The 21,266-nt window shown below is 39.6% G+C and overlaps 1 protein-coding gene across 1 annotated transcript in view; it reads left to right on the forward strand.

The window, feature by feature from the left end:
* Positions 1-21,266, forward strand: part of SLC25A21 (solute carrier family 25 member 21) — a 526,576-nt gene that overhangs the window by 483,534 nt on the left and 21,776 nt on the right. The window contains exon 7 of the mRNA XM_033188230.1: positions 10,840-11,004. Coding sequence (XP_033044121.1) covers positions 10,840-11,004 — 165 coding nt within the window. The remainder of the gene's footprint in view (positions 1-10,839; positions 11,005-21,266) is intronic.

The following is a 21,266-nucleotide window of genomic DNA, read 5'->3' on the forward strand; positions in this document are numbered from 1 at the left end:
TCCAACTACTGAAGAGCATATACAATCAGAGCTGTGTAGAACAGGAAGAATAATCTTGTGGGGAGAGACACAGTGAAGTTCTCATTACATTTTTTACCATTATCCCATAGTGTGGCCTTCAACAGCGTACATGCAGTTCCCTCATTGGTAAAATAGTAGTGATCAGTCCATCTCCTTACAGCAAGCCATTTGTGTAGTGGTTGGAAGCACAAGACCTGGAGGGAGATCTCAGTTATTGACTATGTGACAGCTTCACATCTCCTACCCTGACCCTAGCCCAGTTTCCTCATTTGTTAGGAAAAAAATAATAGTAATAGCCATGTCAAACAGTCAAATAGATGAGACTACATAAAGCTGTCAGTATGGCCTGGCATGCAGTGATGGTTCAGTAAATGTTAGTCGTTATTATTACAACATGATTGTTATGAGACTTTTAATGTGTTAATATACGCAAAGGTCTTAACGCAGAGCCTGGAAAATGGTAGGCATTCAACCAATGATAACTATTTCTAGATGCAAGGTGATCTTACAAATCCGTAAGTTTAAGTAGAGACAGATTTATTTTGAGATATTGTCCCAATTAATATTGAGCAGTCACAGCTGACTCCTGTTTTGGGCACCAGCAGAGCTCACTGAGCAACGGTCTTCTCCCTCAGTGTGCCTTAGGTCATTATCAGATGCCAGGGCCATCCATTCAGCCTGAATTCCTTATGAAGGCATATGGACTGGCAGCCTGCTTACAGTGCCTGTTGATAAGGTCTTTAAACTCAGATAAGGGCCCATTATCATAAATAGCAGTAGCTGGATATCTGTTTAGTGTAAATAACTAGCACTTAGCAGCAGAAGTTAGAGATGAAACTAAAAACATTTGAGGCCACTTTGGGAAGAATTCTACCACAATCAAGAGATTTCTTCCTCTGGAATAGCTGTATAAAGTTAACATGAATTCTCGATTAAGCCTTCTTAATCACTTCACATGGAAGGTTATGAACTTAGTTCATTTTCAGCCTTTTCAGTCAGCTACTAGTTGCGGTGGAACACCACATGGATGGGCTACATGCAGAATGGCCAACTGGCTTGACAACACCTTTAAGAAAAGCAGAGCAGGTACCCCGTAGATGCTTATTTTGCAGATAGGTAGCTCTTGTCCTGCCAATTGGGAGAATTTCTCAGGAAGCATGTCTACTGTTCAGCCTGTCTACCCTAATGTCTTGGACATAAACCACCCTGGTGTCCTATACAATGTATTTTGGATTTTCCTATTTCTACAGCCTAAGGTGGTGAGTCAGTGGAATCTTTTAAACATGAAATTTCCAAACAACTTCCAGCAAGAAGTTGCTGCAGCTGAGAGGGGCACTGCAGCAGAGGACAGCAGAGGCAGCCGAGGACAACAGTAGCCAATATGATACTTAATATAATACTGAAAGTCTTCTGGGTAAGGGGAGAGATAGAGATGGAACAAAGGAACTGCTACAGTTCCAGGTGCAGAGAGCATGGTCTAGAAGAAGGTGTGGGCTGTAGGTGGATGTCCCTTTGGCCATGTGGGGTTGGCCTGGCTGGCAGAAGGCAAGAATGGTGCCCTGTAGCCAGGATCCAAGTGCAGCACTGGCATAGAGCAAAAGTTCCTTCTGTTAGGTTCATGGCAGCCAAATGATAGGAACTGGGGTCCTGGAGCTGCCAGTGGAGTTCCCATCAAGAACGACAGGTACTGTGCCTGCTCCAGCTGCCCTGGGCTCTCCCTTCTGATCCTCTATCCAGTCAGAGAAGTATGTTACCCACAAAATATGCCTCTCACCCAGTTTAACCATAAACCGTTTTTTAAAAATGTGAATTTACAATAGCAAAGACTTGGAATCAACCCAAATGCCCATCAGTGATAGACTGGATTAAGAAAATGTGGCACATAAACACCATGGAATACTATGCAGCCATAAAAAAGGATGAGTTCATGTCCTTTGTACGGACATGGATGAAGCTGGAAACCATCATTCTCAGCAAACTATCGCAAGGACAAAAAAAACAAACACCACATGTCCTCACTCATAGGTGAGAATTGAGCAATGAGAACACTTGGACACAGGAAGGGGAACATCACACACCAGGGCCTGTTGTGGGGTGGGGGGAGGGGGGAGAGATAGTATTAGGAGATATACCTAATGTAAATGATGAATTAATGGGTGCAGCACACCAACATGGCACATGTATACATATGTAACAAAGTTACACGTTGTGCACATGTACCCTAGAACTTAAAGTATAATAAAAAAATTAAAAAATAAAAATTAATTAAATAAATAATGTGAATTTAAAATGTGGTAAATTTAGTTCCTGATACTGCCCTCATATACTTCCAGCTTATGTATAATATATTTTAATAGGTGTGCTTGTCTTGCCTACACTTCTTAAATTACCACTGTATTAGTCAAAGACTATAATCCCTGCCACACTTCCTCCAATTCTAATACCAGAGTCTTGGCCAGTAGCTTAAACTTCACAGTGAATAAAGAAAACCAGCCTGTAATTTAAATATGCTTGACCTTCTGTGGCGAGCAAAGTAATCATACCTTTGTCATGCTCTGGTTTGGTTCACTGGGTGTAAAAACGTGTGTGGATAAAATTGGGACAGACCCAAATTTCCCCCCATCCTTCAAACTAAACCCAGGCAAAGAGTTGTTCTGATCTGTTGTCTCTTTGGCTTGGGACTAAGCTTACCCAAGGATTTCCCTATTGGAGATGGTTTGCACACCCAGTCTTGCCAATGTGACTTTGTAGCTTGCTGTCCTTACAGGACCTCCCCAAACTGGATACATTGGTTTTTATCTGTATATTTATAAGAACTAGAAGTCCCCTATTAGTTGTGCTAAGCCAAGTGGTGTTTGGCTGGCATGCTCTCTGCTAGCCTGGAAAAATGTGAATTTCTCCCCAGAAGCAAAATCTTGTGTGAATTGTTTCCCAGTTTTCCTCTCCACTTTGAAATCTACTTCAAAGTTATTATTTGGCTAAAGGGTTATGTTTTCCTTCCCTTGAGGTCTATAGGATTTGCCTCTGATGTGTGGCTGGGGCACAGGTTTTCCTTCTAGTCTGTCATTTTTTATCTACGTTACATATGAACATAATCATTCTCACCCCAAATATGAAACTAAACCTATAGGAAATTGCAAAAGCCTGTTTTACCTCCATTTAGTCTTCAAAGATGTTCAGCCCAAGAAAGAAATACTTAGTGTTCTATCTTGCTCTGATTATAATTTTAAGGATCAACGAACAGATAGCAAATGTGTAACTGATGGTAAAATTTTTAAAAACAGGAATTTTTTTAAAAATTAGCTCAGGGTTTGGTTCTAGTTTGGGATAACACCAATAAATATAGTTCTACACACTTTATCCTGGGAACTTAATGGTCTGATAGCGACCAATTAGATCATGTATGATATTACAAAGCTTAGTGAGTATGTTCTCCAGAGAAAATCAACAAATGTTTAAACTTATTATATTACATAGAGTCAACTTTATGTTGATAAAGTAAATTGAAGGGCTGTATTTTGTGATCATCTCTTTTGAGAGAGAGAGAAGTTGAGTTATACAGAGAGTGAGCGTGTGGCTCTGTTTACAGATAGTGGGAGAAGCCAGCTTCAAGGGCATGTCAACATTCATGATGATGTATTGGGTTAAGTTCAAATTTTTCCTGCATTACTGTGTAAAACACTGCCTGGCAATAATTCAGCACAGAAATTATTTCTTTCCAGTCTATGATTCCTGTGGGCAGAAAATTATGCATATGAATCCATTCCTATAGTTATCTTTCAATAATATCTAAAGCAGCAGCCAAGTTGTCTCTCTATTATCATTTATAGAAAATAGACTTGTCTTCCATTCAACTGTGTCAGGAACCCTAGATTTTTGTTTTCAGAATCAAGACTTTGAAGTAATGATAATAGCTACCATTTACAGAATATCTACTATATATCAGACACTCTGCAATTTGCCTTATGTGACTTTTCCCTTTATTTGATTTTTTAAAATATTTATATAATTTTTTGAATTATTAACATAATACTTTTTTAACAAATCAAGTAAGACAGAGCTATATAAAGAAAAATTAGTTGATTTTTGCCAACATCTCCCTCTAACCCTATCCCAGTTGTCGCCACTGTGAACCCTTCCATTTTTTCTGATGCTCACACTCAGTTGATATTTCAAATCTCTCTTTATAAGATTGGTGGCTTTATCCACATTTTATAGGGTAGAGAAAATAAAGCCCAAAAAAGTTAGCTCTAAGAAACTGAACATTAACGTAGATGTCTCTTTCTAGTCAACCATACTGTTTTCATTGGGATAAAGAAATCTGGATAATTAAGAAGCTCAAGGGAAAAGCAAAAGAAAGTGTTTATAAGACCATGAAAAAGCAAAGCCTCCTCTTTGTTGCCAGTCTTTCCTGAGTCGTAACCCATGTGGCCACAGCACTGTCACCTTCTTTCTTCCCAGCTCTGCCATCGGTGCAGGGGCAAGGCACAGCGTCCGCGTCTCATCACCTGCAGGGCGCCGTGCTCCTCCAGGGCTGGCTATTGAATAGCAATTTGATATTGACATAGCTTTGTGGTTCGGTGTCTGGGAGGGGTTGTTGACAGCAAATTCTTCTCCACTCACCGGTTGTTTGCAAATAGACCTGTTCATCCAACATACACTCTGAATAGACTCTAATTATATCTGGGTATCTTTTTTGTTCATAATCATGCCCTATTAAAACAAACTGTAATGATGAATTTGTGAAATATCTAAGCTAAGAGAACTACAAATGTGGACTTTTTCACCTTGATTCTTCTCCTTTCACTTACATTTTGTTCTCAAATAAAAGGAAGGTTTTTCTCTGATTTTTAAATTTTTCAAATGTATGAAAATGCTTCAAGACCTCATTTGAGTAATGAAAAGTATGGATGATCTTCATTTCCTGAAGAACAAGCATATTTTCCTACCTTAGTGGAGCAACTGGGTCCCCTTTTTTTAAACAAAGCAGTGTTTTTCTGAAGGCCCAGATATGGACACTCACTCCATTGTGTAGTCTCATCCGGTTTGCTTTCCAGCCATGTGATGAAATCCGGTGCAACACCCGTATTCCACTGGTTTTCAAATGCAACCCGTTCACCTTTCCATAGGAATGCATGTGGAGCGTGCTTTCTTTTGACATGCTGTGCCTAGAACTCTTCTTTGGCCTTAGAGATGGAGGAAATCCACTGACACACCCAAGCCTGTACCCACTGGCCGTACTCTTACTGGTATTTACCCAGGGAACAATGCCTGCTGCCTAAAATCCTGCCTGTGATCTCATGAGCTAATCAGAGCCAGGTATGGTCAGTAGTCAGATGGAAGAACTCCAGAAAAAATAACTTGGGCTGTCACAGGTCATCTCAGTGATTTGTTGGTAGTACTGGGCTCTCAGAGAGTAAGGATTCAGTGCCCCAGAGTGGGGCCTGGAAGCTTCATTTGCACCAAGGATCTTCTCTCTCTCTTTTTAACATTTTTTTGTATTTTAAAATTATTTTATTAGATACATTTGATGTTGGCAACATGATGTTATGGGATACAAATAGATAATAAAATTGTTACTATAGAGAAGCAGATTAACATATCTATCATCTCACATAGTGACTATTTTTGTGTGTGGCAAGAGCAGCTAAAATTTGCTTATTTAACAAAACTCACTAAAACAGTGCAATACGATTTTATTAACTCTAGTCCTCATGTTGGACATTAGATCTCTAGGCTTGTTCATCCTGCTGACGCTTTGCATACTTTGACCTGCATCTCCTCATCTCTCCCTGCTCCTCGCATCACCCCTGGTAACCACTGTTTTATTCTATCTACATGCATATTTGACCTTTTTTGTTTTGGATTCTATATATAAGTAATCATATGATATTTTTCTTTCTGTGTTTGGCTTATTTCACTTAGGATCTCCTTATTTATTTAATTATGTATTTATTATTTTTGAGATGGAGTCTCGCTCTGTCACCCAGGCTGGAGTGCAGTGGCACCATCTCTGCTCACTGCAACCTCCACCTCCCGGGTTTAAGGGATTCTTCTACCTCAGCCTCCCAAGTAGCTGGGACTACAGGCCTGCATCACCATGACTAGCTAATTTTTGTATTATTAGTAGAGACAGGGTTTCACCATATTGGCCAGCTGGTCTTGAACTTCTGACCTCGTGATCCACCCTCCTTGGCCTCCCAAAGTGCTGGGATTACAGGCGTGAGCCACTGTGCCCGGCCAAGGATCTGCTTTTTTAATTAAGCCTTTTAACAACTTTTTAAACAGAAATTTTATTCCGTTTCCCATAACCATTATAGAATACTCTCATAGGTAAATATAAAAATCATCAGGATATCTCTTCATGTAAAAATTAAAGCAAAAATATTTAAGTCTCATCCCAATCCACTTATTCTTCCATGCTTTTCAGATTGGGTGCAGTCAATGAAAGTACAACGAGGAAAGTTAGAGTGCAATTTGGCCCACGGTTGGTAACTAAATATGAAAATTGGAGTGAATCTAAATATTAGAAGGAAACTGAGCTAGTGGGTGATCTGCTGGGTTAGATAGTATTGGAATCATTTGGCTGATGCTGCTAATCAGTTACCATTTTGTTTTTAAATGGAAACCCCATAATCAAATAAGTTTAGTAAAATTCCATGTGTTTACAGAGATCTAGTCAAAATTATTCTGTATTTTCCTATTTAAGCATCCTAGTGGAAGTCATGTTTTGCCTTTCTAATTAAATATTTGCTTACATGTGTGTGAAACAATGCCCCTGAATGAAGAAAGAAAACACACTATCATACTATTACTTCTTATTTTTATAGGCAATTGAGTTCTGGTTTTCTTTATCCCAAGGCCTCCATTTGCCAGAAAAATATATTTGTACTATTATTCATCTGTTACTTAGATCAGTTGGATTGTCAAACTCTGAAACTATGTATAATAATGAGTGTGTAAGGAACAACATTGGATTAGATGCAGAGTTCTGCTTAAGCCATTTATCAGCAGCATTTTTATCTTAGGCATGTTGCTTAACAATCCTTGATTTCCTCACCTGAAAAATGAGATATACCAGCTGCCTACCTTACAAGGTTGCTGAGAGAAGCAATCAGATATGTTAGGATGGCAGAACCACCAAGAGTGTAAAAGTACAGATTTGGAGTTCAAGGAACCTCAGTTGGAGCCCTGTTGTTACCATTTACTCTGTAATCTTGGGCGAGTAACTTAACTTCTAAGTCTTAATTTCTTTATCTTCCAAATAGGGGTCATGATAAGACATATCTCACACACTTATTGAGAGCATTAAATGACACCAAAAAGTATTGAGCATGTATGATAATGGCTAAAGGTGTTGAGCACTTCCTGTGTTCCAGCTACCTGATCACATATATGAATGTGCTCTGTAGGCTGGAAAGCCATGTAGAGGGGGAAGCCCAATTCATGTGCTTTTCCATTGCCAGCCTTTCCTCCCATATGCAGAGATCTTAGCCAGGGTACTCACTTTGAGGGATAAGGAAGAGGCCAATTTATAGGATCTACTGCTCCAGAAAGGAAAGCTCCTGGGTGAGGCACTATACCTGGAACAAGATCTCTACTCCAAGCATTGAATTTGGTTGAGTCTCGGAGGAAGCAGACCTGTTGTCTTGCATTCTGCATGCATTTCTGGTGGACTTTATCACAAAGGTCTGGGACTCTGGGAAAAGGAAAGGACGGCCAGAAGGAATGAAGAAATAAAGAAGCTTTCTCTCTCTCAAATCAGATTCCACCTTTTGGTTGCCACTGCCTTCAACTAACAAAGAAATTACCTGTCATTTTATTGTTATAACTATTTTTATGATTGTCAGTATAACTGCCATTATTGTTAACACCTAAGTGTATAGTGAATGCTTAGAATGGAGTAAGTTGCTTACAATGGACTAAGTTCATTGACTTCTTTCAACAATCTCAAAAATCCTGTGAGGAGGTTTTCTTGTTGTTGTTGTTTGTCTTTTGAGATAGGGTCTCGCTTTCACTCTGTCATCCATGCTGGAGCCTGTCACTGTGCAATGACAGGATAAACAGTTCACTGCGGCCTCACCTTCCAGACCTCAAGTGATCCTCCCATGTCAGCCTCCAGAGTCAGCCTCCTGAGTAACTGGGATCACAGGCTTGCCACAGTGCCTGGCTAATTTTTTAATTTTTTGTAGAGACTGGGGTCTTACTATGTTGCTCAGGCTGGTCTTGAACTCCTGGGCTCAAGCACTCCTCCTGCCTCAGCCTCCCAAAATGCTGATATTACAGGTTTGAGCCACTGCAGAAGCCACCAGCCTCAGGAAGATTCTATCATTATCCTTATTTACAAATTAATAAAGTGAGAATTAATCAGAGAGAATAAAATACTTGCCAAAGTACAAGTGGTATTGCTGAGACTCAAACTTGGAACTGTCTAGCTCTGAGCTCCTATTTCCAATTACTATGCCACTCTTCAATTAATTACTGACAACTAGAGTTCGAACTCAACAAAGCACTTGAGTTTAAAATCCATGCATTATGGCCGGGCGCCCTGGCTCACGCCTGTAATCCCAACACTTTGGGAGGCGGAGGCGGGCGGATCACGAGGTCAGGAAATGGAGACCATCCTGGCTAACACGGTGAAACCCCGTCTCTACTAAAAATGCAAAAAATTAGCCAGGCGTGGCGGCGGGCGCCTGTGGTCCCAGCTACTTGGGAGGCTGAGGCAGGAGAATGGCGTGAACCCGGGAGACGGAGCTTGCAGTGAGCCGAGATCTGGCCACTGCACTCCAGCCTGGGCGACTGAGCAAGACTCTGTGTCAGAAGAAAAAAAAAAAAATCCGTGCATTATGTTTGCTTATACACACACAGCACCCAAGTCAGTGAAAATCAGGAAACGGACAATTAGCAAATGCCATTTGAATATTTGTCAACTCTCGCCAAGATCTAGGAGAAATCTTCTCAAGATGATGAGAAAGATGCTATCCAAATTAATATTTAGTTTAGTCATCCTAATTCTAATGACTTAGCATACTAACACTTTTAAACAATAGAAACATCTTTACACCCATTTTTTTAGGGAAAGCCATTGTTATTTGCACTTTATTTTAGCGCCATTGGTTTCTATGTTGCTCTAAAACTTAGATGGCCTCGGAGCTCCTCCTCCCTCATGCCCTCAGGACCTCAGAGGAGTGAGGATGGAGAAAAGGTTTAGGTTGGGTGCAGGGAGAACCTGTGTTGGTCAGGCAGCCTCACCTCTGTCCTGTTCTTCCCAGCCCCAGGAAAGCTGTCCTCTCCTTCCCCCACCCTTAGACTGCCTTTCTTGAAGCAAGACAGCAGTACTTGGGCAGTTTACTCAGCACTTCCAGGGTCTTTACAACAAAAATGAGTTTCTGCTCAACTTGTCCTACCTCTTTTGAAAACCCAAAAATAATGATTTGGGGATGAAAGTCAATGTGCTGAAACACAAAACAATCTCATGTTGTCAAACAGAAAGTAAACTTTAACCTTCAGAAAATTTTTTGATTTTCTTGTATGATATGTCTTATTGTTTTAAGATGTATTCTCACATGGTTTTTTCATATTACAAAGAAGAGTTTTCTTAAGCTTATTGTAGTTGATTGTAATTAGCTCCCTTAAATTAATAGATGAAGTTGAGTGTGGAATTGTAGCTAGAGTCTCCAAACCATTTATCAGCCAAAACTATAGGATTTACTATCTAAACAAGCTCATTTAAATGTTTCACATTAGTTACATAGCTATTATAAATGCAGATTGGAAGAAAAGCCTTGATGGGATTTGTTCTATTCTCTTCTGCTGATGTAGCCTTAATTGCACATAAGAAAATACTTTTAGTCTGAAAGTGTGCCAGACTGCCACGACCACTCTAACAACCTGCTTCAGTGAAATATCAAACAAATGTCATGTCAGTGTGTACCTCATGGGTGGGAAAAAAAAAAAAAACCATTTCCCCTATTAAATATTCAGTGAAAATATGAGAGATATCTTTTGTACAGTACCTTCAAAAAAAGAAACAATCACTCGTACATTTTTTTAAAACCCATGTGAATTGTAATTGTATTGTAACGAATTGTTAATCTCAGGGTAAACAGCGGTGAGCTCTTCAGCCAGACTGGATTCTAGCAGTCAGGACATTTCAGCCTTGGATAATCAATCAGGGGACTGGAAAGGAGTAATTTCAAGGTGGTAACCCAGTACTCCCAACACCATTTATGTATAATTTATCACAGCAGTGATACACACACTGATTGCATATCTGCTTGAGGATGTGTACAATCAACAGCTATTTATTTATGGCCAATTTATAACATAGTGCCAGCTTCAACCTTTGAGGCAATGGAATCAAGACTGTAACATTAGCTGCAGAAAAACATAATTAGAAAGGTAAATACACTGGATTCAGGAGCCAAATACAAATTCCTTTTGGATAATGTGCAGTTATGGATTACCAAATTATCTATATGGTTAATCTCCTTCATTAGTGTGAATAATTCAGAATTGGATATAATTACTTACATGTTGAAAGTGATGATAGTTATTATATAACATCAGTTTCACTAATTCTATCAAAATGATTTGTTCTTTGCCAACAATCTTTTCTTTAAAGCCTGTTTTTATGCATGCAATTTTGTTTGCTTCTTGGGTTTGCTGATTTTAAAAGACACAGATCTAGGCATGATTATTCATAGCTGGGGGGAAAAAGTCCCTAATAATTCTGGCTTGAAGGGAAGTTAATATGGTAATTTACGTATTCCACAGTCCCAAAGATGATCATTCTGGCTTTGCTTCTCTCTTCTGCAGCAACCATCCACTATGGGTTATGCAAGACAAATCATTAAGAAGGAAGGCTGGGGACTCCAGGGCCTCAACAAAGGATTAACTGCAACTTTGGGACGACATGGAGTTTTCAACATGGTTTATTTTGGCTTCTACTACAATGTCAAAAACATAATTCCTGTCAATAAGGTAACTATTTCATAAATTCAAATCCTGGAGGAAAAATCCTATCAGTGAGATAGCTCCATTTATAGAATGTTTATCCTGTCCTGGTCACTGTGCTGGACACCTACATCTATTATCTAGTTCGATCCTTACATCTGCATTGAGTGCTGTTATCCCTATTTCAAATCCAGAAGCGGAGGCTTAGAAAGATCAAGGAAATTGCCCAGGCTCACATAGTAAACAGTAAAGTTGAGGACTGAACCCAAGTCTGACACCAAAATTTATCTTCTTGAAGAAGCTATTGTTACAACTGAGTGCTTTCCCTTTATTACTAATAGGAATTTCTAGAAACTATATTATTACTTACTTTTTGTCTCAGGAGTATAACTTTCTCAAGAAAGTTGAAAGTTTTGTATTTTAAATAAGTTTTGAACTCACAAGGAAAAATTGTCGGCCTAAAATTTAAATTTCACCTGGGTATTAATTTTTAATCTAGGTTAATTAGGGTAGGTATTCAATCGATTCTTCTAGAATCATTTGCTTTTGATGCAAAATAACGATGATGATAATTATTATCATCATCTTCAATATTATTATTTTGAAATGATAGTTTATAGGCTGGGTGCAGTGGTTCATGCCTGTAATCCTAGCACTTTGGGAGGCAAAGGCAGGAGGATTGCTTAACACCAGGAATTTTGAAACCAGCCTGGGCAACACAATGGGACCTCTCTACAAAAAATTAAAAAATTAACCAGACATGGTGGTGTCCACTTATAGTCAAGCTACTTGGGAGGCTGCAGTGGAAGGAGCGCTTGAGCCCAGGAGTTCAAGGCTGCAGTGAGCTATGGTTGCGCCACTGCCCTCCAGCCTGGTGACAGAGTAAGACCCTATTTCTTTCTCTTTTTTTCTTTTCCTTTCTTTTTTTTATTTTTCTCTTGGAGACAAAGTTTCACTCTTGTCACCCAGGCTGGAGTGCAATGGCACAATCTCAGTTCACTACAACCACTGCTTCTGGGGTTCAAGCAATTCTCCTGCCTCAGCCTCCCGAGTAGCTGACATTACAGGTGCCCGCCACCACACCCAGCTAATTTTTTTTGCATTTTTAGTACGGCCGGGGTTTCACCTTGTTGCCCAGACTGGTCTCAAACTCCTGACCTCAGGCGACCCACCCAACTCAGCCTCCCAAAGTGCCAGGATTACAGGCGTGAGCCACCGCGCCCGGCCAAGTAAGACCCTATTTCTAAATAATAATAATCATAATAATAACTTTTTAAATGGTAACTTACAGATACGAACAGCCTTTTTCAACTTCTGCACTATAAAAGTAGCACAGGATGTGCTTTTAAGCCATAGGATCACAGAATTTTTCCCTACCATCAAATTGCTTGCTTGCAATTAAAATTGCAATCCTAGATGCACCAGTTGGAGTAACATTTTTCACAAGCAGGCAGTTTCCCTTAGGGGTACAGTTCTTCATTTTTCTTAGTAGTAAAGTATTGAAGGACTTTTTTTAAAATCATAAAACTATTTCTAGTATGGCTGACTAGACTGTTCAGTAAAGTTAGTTGTACCTGTCTTTGCCCAGCTATCCCCCATATTCTAGTAAAGGCCAGGACTTTTCTCAAATAACAGCTGGATCTACACCATGTGTTCCGCATTAACCATCTGTTGGCATTGCTTCACTTCACTAACCAAAGTTGTTAACCAGGTTTCACTGTATTTGGAAATCTCATTTATTGAGTAGAAGCTTATGTTTTTTTGGTCTGAAATCCCTGATTGGCCAGTGTATATAGACCCCCCTAGTGACTGACAATTCTGATTCCAGGGACCCTCAGAGTTCTTCTCTTGTCAAGGTATAGAAAATGAGTGCAATAAACACTTTGTTTCTGGATGACACAAAGAAGCTCTCAAAACACTGAGATTTTTTTTAACAGGAACCTGCCAAATAATTTGTAAGGCCCAAAGCAGAATGAAAATGCAGAACCCTTTGTTCAGAACTTATTAAGAATTTCAAAACAGTGATAGTAGAGCATTATACCAATCATGGGGCTCATCTCTTCTAAATGCAGGCCCCACACGACAGCACTAGTCACACACCCATGAAACCAACTCTGTTTTTCAGACTGTAAGACAACCACTCTACAAAACTACAAAAATTAGCCGGGCATTGTGGCACATGCCTGTAATCCCAGCTGCTCGGGAGGCTGAGGCAGGAGAATTTCTTGAACATGGGAGGTGGAGGTTGCAGTGAGCCGAGATGGTGCCATTGCACTCCACTCTGGGCAACAGAGTGAGGCTCCATCTCAAAAAAAAAAAAAAAAAAAAAAAGATTAATCAGATGTATGTTTGGTCGTATGCTAAAAAAGAAAATCCACAAGTACAAACTTTATTCTACAATTAATCAATATACTTAAGTTATTAAATGTTCTGAATTGTTAAAAAAACAAAACAAAATAAAAAACCTAAGCTGGCACAGTGGCTGAAGCCTGTAATCCCAGCACTTTGGGAGGCTGAGTCAGGAGGATTGCTTGAGGCCAAGAGTTGAGACAGGCCCAGGGAACATAGTGAGACATCATCTCTACAAAAAAAAATAAAAAATAAAAAAAAAATAACATTAGCCAGGTGTGATTGCACACATCTGTAGTCCCAACTACTCTGCAGACTGAGACAAGAGGATTGCTTGAGGCTAAGAGTTCAAAACCAGCCTGAGCAACATAGTGAGACACTGTCTCTACAAAATTTTAAAAATTAGCCAGGTGCTGTGGTAAGTGCCTGTCGTCCCAGCTGCCTGCAAGACTGAGGTAGAAAGATTGCTTGAGCGTGGAAGGACCAGACTGCAGTGAACCATGACCATGGCACTTCACTCCAGCCTGGGTGACAGGGAAAGATCTTATTTAAAAAAAAAAAAAAAAAAAAGTTAGCATGTGTTTGCCCAATTTTTTCTAATGATATTCAGTGAAATGTCAACCAGCACTTTTCCAAATGAATTATCTATTAGATAGCACTTCCCACATCTAGATTATACTAGTAAATAAGTGATTCATTTATTAATCAGGACCCTGAAAACTATCTTCTAAATCTTTAAATAAAAGAAAAATTTTGTTCATCATAGGTTTATAATTAATTTTTTATGTTTTTATAAGTTTTACCAAGCTGAGAACCTGTAACTGGAATGCCTCATTTCCTCACTCCCATCCAAAGTATCCTACAATAGGATGTTTACTGAGATATGATTTGTCATTATTTTATTTTATTTTGTTTTCATTTATTTAGTTAGTTTTTTTTTTTTTTGAAACAGTGTTTCACTGCAGCCTCCACCTCCTGGGCTCAAATGATCCTCCCACCTTAGCCTCCTGAGTAGCTGGGACTACAGACATGTGCCACCATGCTCAGCTAATTTTTTTATTTTTCTGTAGAAATTGGGATCTCCCTTTGTTGCCCAGGCTAGTCTTGAACTTCTGTGTTTCAGTGATCCTCCCACCTCAGCCTTCCAAAATGCTGGGATTATGGGCATGAGCAACTATGCCTGGCTTTCATTATTTTAAAAAGTGAAAGTTGAAAAATTCCACTGTAACCTTCTTTGAACACTAGTGTTGCACCAGTGAAGAATGCTAATTCGTTGCTTTCTATATATTTGACTGTTAACAATTTTAAATCACAAACTTCCTTTGACAGTGCTAAAATGTGCCATGTAGATCAGAATTTCATTTCCAATTTTAGCTTCCAAGTTAAAAGCACTGATTCCTTTGCCAAATGAATTCTCTATTAGATAGCACTTCCCATCCCCAGATTATACTAGTAAATATATACTAGATAGTACTAGTAAACAAGTGATTCATTTATTAATCAGGACTCTGATTTAATGATCTAAGCACTGGGGCCTGCTAGACTGGGGGCTGGGAGTAATGTTGTGCGTAAAATGTGGGATCAACAGGTCTGAGTGTGACTCCTGGCTTTCAGTCGTCATTGAACCCTTATTTATTGAGCGTCTAACATGTGCCAAGCCCTGTGCCAACCACCAGGAGATGCAATAATGAGAAGCTGTCCCAGCGCTTACAAGGTAATGGACGTAACAGACAACAACAAGTAAACAAACAAACTCATATTTAGGAGCAATAAAGGAGCAATTCCCCCAGTACAAACCTGATGGTCAGGGAAGGCTTCCCTGAGGAAGTGACATTTGAGCTGAAGAATGAGTTAGAAATTAGCAAGGGACAGGAAATGGGCAAAAGCATTCCAGACACATGGAACATCCAGCACAAAGGCTCTAGGAGGGAGAGAGCTGGGTACCTTGGCTAAAATGAAAAAATAGCCCAAGCGATGAAAGCAAAAAGGTGAAGGCAAGAACGTGGCTAGAGAGACACAAGGGGATCAGATCATACTGGCCGTTGTGGGCCACACTAAGGATTCTTATCTTCATCTAAGATTCTTATCTTCATCATTTGGAAGCCGACAAATGATTTTAAGCAGAGGAACAGCCTGATGATTCTGGCTACAGTGTGGAGAAGGGATGAGGTGGGGTTGGGAGGGAAAAGGCAGAATGTATACATGGAAATGATTGCAATACAAGGTGGTGGGGTCTTGGACTATAGCATCTATGGGGGAGACAGGGAGAAGTGGGCCTATTTGAGAAGTATTCCGAAGGCAGAATCTGCAGGGTGTGGTGATGGACCATAAGTGCATGTTGAGAAAAAGTAGGGGGTTCAGAAGGATGCCTAGGTTTTTGGCTTGAGCAACTGAAACAATTGTGGCACCATTCACTGGGAAAGAAAACCACCGAAAGAGGAATGGGCTTGTGGAGGAATATTATGGGCTCTGCCTGGAAACTCTGAGTCTAACTGCATTTGGGACTGCAAAGTGCCGACGTTAAGTCCATTGGCTGGATATGGGTCCTGTGGCTTGTGAGGAAAAAGCTAAGCTGGAGACAGATGTTTAGAAGTCATCGGTCTACCTCAGTGAGAAGTGAAGTCTTGTCCCTTACTGGTGGAATGACCTTGAGCCTATCACTTCACTGCTCTAAGCTTCAGTTTTTTGAATCTGTAAATTGAAAAACAATGTTTTTCTATCTGACAAGATTGTTTTGAAGATTAAAACAAATAATATGTGAAGTAATTTGTGAATGTTAAAGTGGCATGAAAGTGAAGTGAGATGGTCCCAATGATGTGTGAGGGAAGGAGTAGTGGAGCACCTTAGTATGCAGAATTGCGGAAGGCATTTTTTCCCCAAACTATTCCTTGTGTACTTAAAAGAACGCTGGTTGGTGTTTCTTTCTTTTTTTTTTTTTTTCTCTCTCCTGGCCTAGAACAAAGTCATTGATTTTATGTGTTCTGTAATCTAAGCCTGATTCAAAACTGGGAAACCAGTATTCTTTAAATTTAAACCATAATAAATCAATCCTTTGTGAAGGGGAAGGTATGATAATCATTAAAACATGTTGAAGAACGTCATCAAGTTGTTATAAACCATGATGAGGAGGTGGTGTTTCTTGAAGACTTTATTCCATCTTTGCTGTAGGCTGTCTCTGGCCATTCACTTTGGACAGTTTGTTTACAGGGTTATTGTTTCAATTCCCTTACCCAGCAATTGGTCATTCTGTTGTTCCAAGGAAATCTGAGATTTCACGAACTCTGACTGGCATGGGATAATTCTAGATTTTTCTTTAATTTAAAAAAAAATCTATAAATGTCTTACAGTGTTTTTCATCTTCAAAGTACTTGGTTTTACAAGAAACTGTTTATATGTTTTTCTCTGGGGAGTGGAAATGAGGAATTGTGTGAGTGAGAGAGAGAGAGACAGAGACAGAGACAGAGGCAGAGACAGAGAGAGAATGAGTGGGAGAAAGTGAGCAGTGGTGGAGGGAAGTACTTATTCTTTATATTAATACCATTCTAAGCTGTTGAGAGCTTTTACATTTTGTATGCATTAACTTTATAATAGGCCGGGCGCGGTGGCTCAAGCCTGTAATCCCAGCACTTTGGGAGGCCGAGACGGGCGGATCATGAGGTCAGGAGATCGAGACCCTCCTGGCTAATACAGTGAAACCCCGTCTCTACTAAAAATACAAAAACTAGCCGGGCGAGGTGGCGGGCGCCTGTAGTCCCAGCTACTCGGGAGGCTGAGGCAGGAGAATGGCGTAAACCCGGGAGGCGGAGCTTGCAGTGAGCTGAGATCCGGCCACTGCACTCCAGCCTGGGCGACAGAGCGAGACTCCGCCTCAAAAAAAAAAAAAAAAAAACTTTATAATAGGAAGTAAATCACTGAAAAAGGTAGCAGAACCTCATAAAATAGATCACTCAGTTTACATATTCACATTTTACTTAATTCTAAGGCTATGTTTGCAGAGGTAAAATAAGAACTTAAAACAGTAAGCCCAGGTAACTCAGGTCAGTTACCATCCTTGAAGTTCTTGACTTTTTAACTCTTCAGATTAGTGATCTATGGTACATACATTTTTTAAGTTATCACAGAAAAATATCCCGACTTTCTGTGCCACTTTATGCTATTAAAATCATTTTTATAGACTCCATGATTTTGCCTGATCCTTGTCACAATAATTGTCATTTTCAGATAAGGAAACCTAACAGGAACTCAAGGCCCAGAGATGAGTTACTGAAGTAATTCACCTGAAGCCATATGGCAGGGGTGGGGAAAGAATGAGAGACCAGAGCTCTTTCGACCATATCATGTAATGCTTTCACTCTACATTTTACCTTGTTTTTGTTTTGTTTTGTTTTGTTTTGTTTTGTTTTTTGAGATGGAGTCGCGCTCTGTCACCCAGGCTGGAGTACAGTGGCACTATCTTGGCTCACTGCAACCTCTGCCTCCTGGGTTCAAGCGATTCTCCTGCCTCAGCCTCCTGAGTAGCTGGGACTACAGGCATGCGCCACCATGTGTGGCTAATTTTTGTATTTTCAGTAGAGACAGGATTTCACCATGTTGGTCAGACTGGTCTCGAGCTCCTGACCTCGTGATCCCGCCCGCCTCACCCTCCCAAAATGCTGGGATTACAGGCATTAGCCACCATGCCCAGTCTTACCTGGTATTTTGTCACACATAAATTATCTCTTTAAAAGTGGTTACTAAAATTTAAATAAATGAAGTGTCTGAAATGTCCAGATATTGTAACCAGATTCTCCTTCTGCCATGTTCAGACCCATAACCTGGTCCTCCCTTTCATATCCTCAGTCCGTAATCCGTAGAAACACCGAGTTATGAGACACAGCCCTAGAAGAATGGGGCATTACCAGTTTGAAAATGATGCCCTATGTTATGTTCTTTCAGATTTGTTTTTAGGAGCTAGCTGTTCCTATTGAATGGTGAATAAGTGACTACAATAGAGGAAAGACTGCTTTGGATACTGACTGACCATGGAATTCACTTAATGGAGGCATTCGTTTACATCTTGTAGTAAATGGAATGGGGTGTCAGGATAAAGAATTATCCTTTCTCCCCAGAAAGAGGCCATCACTTCTCAAAGTAAAGCCCACTAGAAACAGATACTGATTAACTTAAATGCTGACATCTTTTTCGAATATCTGTGGGAATAAGCTCTCATTGCAAAAATAGTTTTTTTCATTACCATTCCAAGTTGGGGATGTTCAGAGCATATTATTTGTGATGTTGACATGCAAATAAAAATCATAAGATTTAAATATTACATGTCATGAATAATTTTGTCTTCTAGTTCCATATTTACTTCTTTTCATACGTTTCCATAAATAAAATAGTAGTGGAAACAGCTGTCTAAAGCTAATGGCTGTCAACAGTATTAAATGGTGCTTTCAGTTTGCATCCTAATTAAGGATGTTTGCAGTTATTTTGCCAAAAACAATAGATCTTTTGTGTTGAATTTTGCCATAATATAAATTACATGTGTGGGTTAGAAATATTTTAAGAGAGAACAGTTTTTCAAATGTTCAATCTTTCTTATTTAATAAACCATTTAGACCTGTCCCTGTGGTCATTCACTACAGACAGCATTAAGTCAAACATATTTATTTTCTTCCAAGGTAAATTCTGTAGAATGTCTGAGGGTGGTGCCAGACCCACTTCAGTTTACCAGAAGAAATGTGGAAATGTGTTAGTTTCATGATTGAGAGCTACATCCTTCCCTAAGGTGTGCACTGAGCTGAATGAAAAATGCACCTTTGGGTTCAAGGGGACAACTTAGACAGAGCTGTTTATATTTTGAAAAGAAGAATCTCAATAGAATTAGAGCATGGTACGATTTAATTTATGAGGATTTAATTTTCTGATTCTCTCTTACTCCATCATTAGTCTTACCAATCATCCGGTAATGGGAAGGGCAGGAACATTAAAGTTTCATTAAGAACAACTCTCCTTTCTAGAAACCACTGGGGGAAAACTACAAGTACCTATTATCTATAAAATTCCAGGATATGTGACAATATTCTGTGGTAAAAAGGGGCATCTTTCATTGGCAGTTTGCACAGACTCCCTTGTGGGGGTATGTATGGGGGAGGGGGTATGGGAGAGGGCAGAGAGCAGAGGGCCAGGGATTCAAATACTTCCTTAAATAAATTTCAGGCCAGTCAGACACTCCCCAAGTGGATGGAAATGAGGTGCAAATAGCTTCAGGTTCTCAGTGGGTCTATTCTATTCATTCATTCCAAAAGTATTCACGGTGCACCTACTGTGTGTTGGGCACCCTCTTAGGAAGCATCAGCACTGCTCCTCCCTTAATAACATTTACAGTCAAATAGAGGAGACAGACAATAAACAAATCATTGCACAAGGAACTGAATCATTCCAATTGTGTTAAGTGCCACGCAAGATAACTATCAAGCTGTGAGAATTTATAAACAAGGATTCTAATCTAGACCCATGATGGGGCAGGGAGATGGTGTAGGGAAGTCCGTTTTCTTTTTTTTCTTTCTTTCTTTCTTTTTTTTTTTATAGAGACAGAATTTCCCTGTGTTGCACAGACTGATCTCCAACTCCTGGGCTCTGTGATCCTCCTGCCTCGGCCTACCAAAGTGCTGGGATTACAGGGGTGAGCCACGGAGCCTGGCTAGAAAGGTCTTTTTTGGAAACAATGTTTAGACTTGGGCTGAAGAATGAGGACAAGCCAAGCCAATCTGAAGAGGTTGAATGAACCAGGCAGAAAGAACAGGAATATGACTATCCTGAAGCAGAAATAAACTCAGGGACCCCAGAGAAGATTAAGAATGAGTGTTGCTGGTGCATGGAGAACCAGTAGAGAAGGAGAAATGGAGGCTGCAGAGGTTAGCTTGACCAGAATGTTTTAGGCACATAATATAAAGGCAACTTACTTCCCTTAAACGGCGGGTATATGGAACAGACATATTACATAAGTGAAACTAAATGGGCATGAGAAAGTTTCATGTATGGAAGTTCAGAGGTATAATCTCATTGAACTAGCTTGGTTCAAAGACTTCTTGATTATCTCCCTACCTCCATGTTGAAGCATCTCATTGTGCCCTCCCTCCGGTTTCTCAATCTCTAGAATTTTGTTTTGGGAACCTGGCTTGTTAGTTTTCCTTGGGGTCAGTGCCTTTGTTGAGTCAAGGAGAGAGAGTCAAACAGAAAGAACATACTAAAACAGAAATATCCTACTGGGTTCCCAAGGAAATATAGAAATACTTTCCTGTATTCTGTATAATACTCAACACATAATTAATTCCTAGGTGGTATTGTCTAACCACGTGCGTATATAGGTATATACAATACATATTATATATGTGAAATATATACAGGAGATGATATAATCAAGTGATAAGTATTATGCTTAAACCGTAATCCATTTTGACATTTTATATATATATATATACACAAAATAATTTGATCTAAGTGGGTAAAACCTTCAAAATTATTCTACATTTTTTGATACTTTAAAGAACAGACAACTTAGAGGGAAAAAAGGAATTTTCATGGCTATTTTCTGAATGGCTACATTTAGATGCAGAGGTTTTAACCAGACTTTGACTTCATTCCAAAGCCTAGAGCCCTGCAAGGATAGGATCTTGGGAATACTCCACATTCCTTAAAGAATGCTTATCAATTGAACCATCTCATTTTAGTTAGTGACCTTCTGAGGAGTGGAGAGCTAGCATTTCCCTAAATTATCTCACATGAAGAGAAAACAAACACTGTAATAGATTCTTCTGATAGCCGTGAAGTAAAAACAACTGTATTTTTTAATTAAGCTTCCATAGCAGGTATTTTCACTGGGAACAAAAAAGCAGGATACCATGACATCGGGAGGAAAATGTTTTCGTCAAAGTTTATGAACAAAACAACAAAAG

Source organism: Trachypithecus francoisi, unplaced genomic scaffold, assembly GCF_009764315.1.
Source record: "Trachypithecus francoisi isolate TF-2019V2 unplaced genomic scaffold, Tfra_2.0 Lachesis_group3, whole genome shotgun sequence".
In the NCBI taxonomy this organism is placed as follows: Eukaryota; Metazoa; Chordata; class Mammalia; order Primates; family Cercopithecidae; genus Trachypithecus; species Trachypithecus francoisi.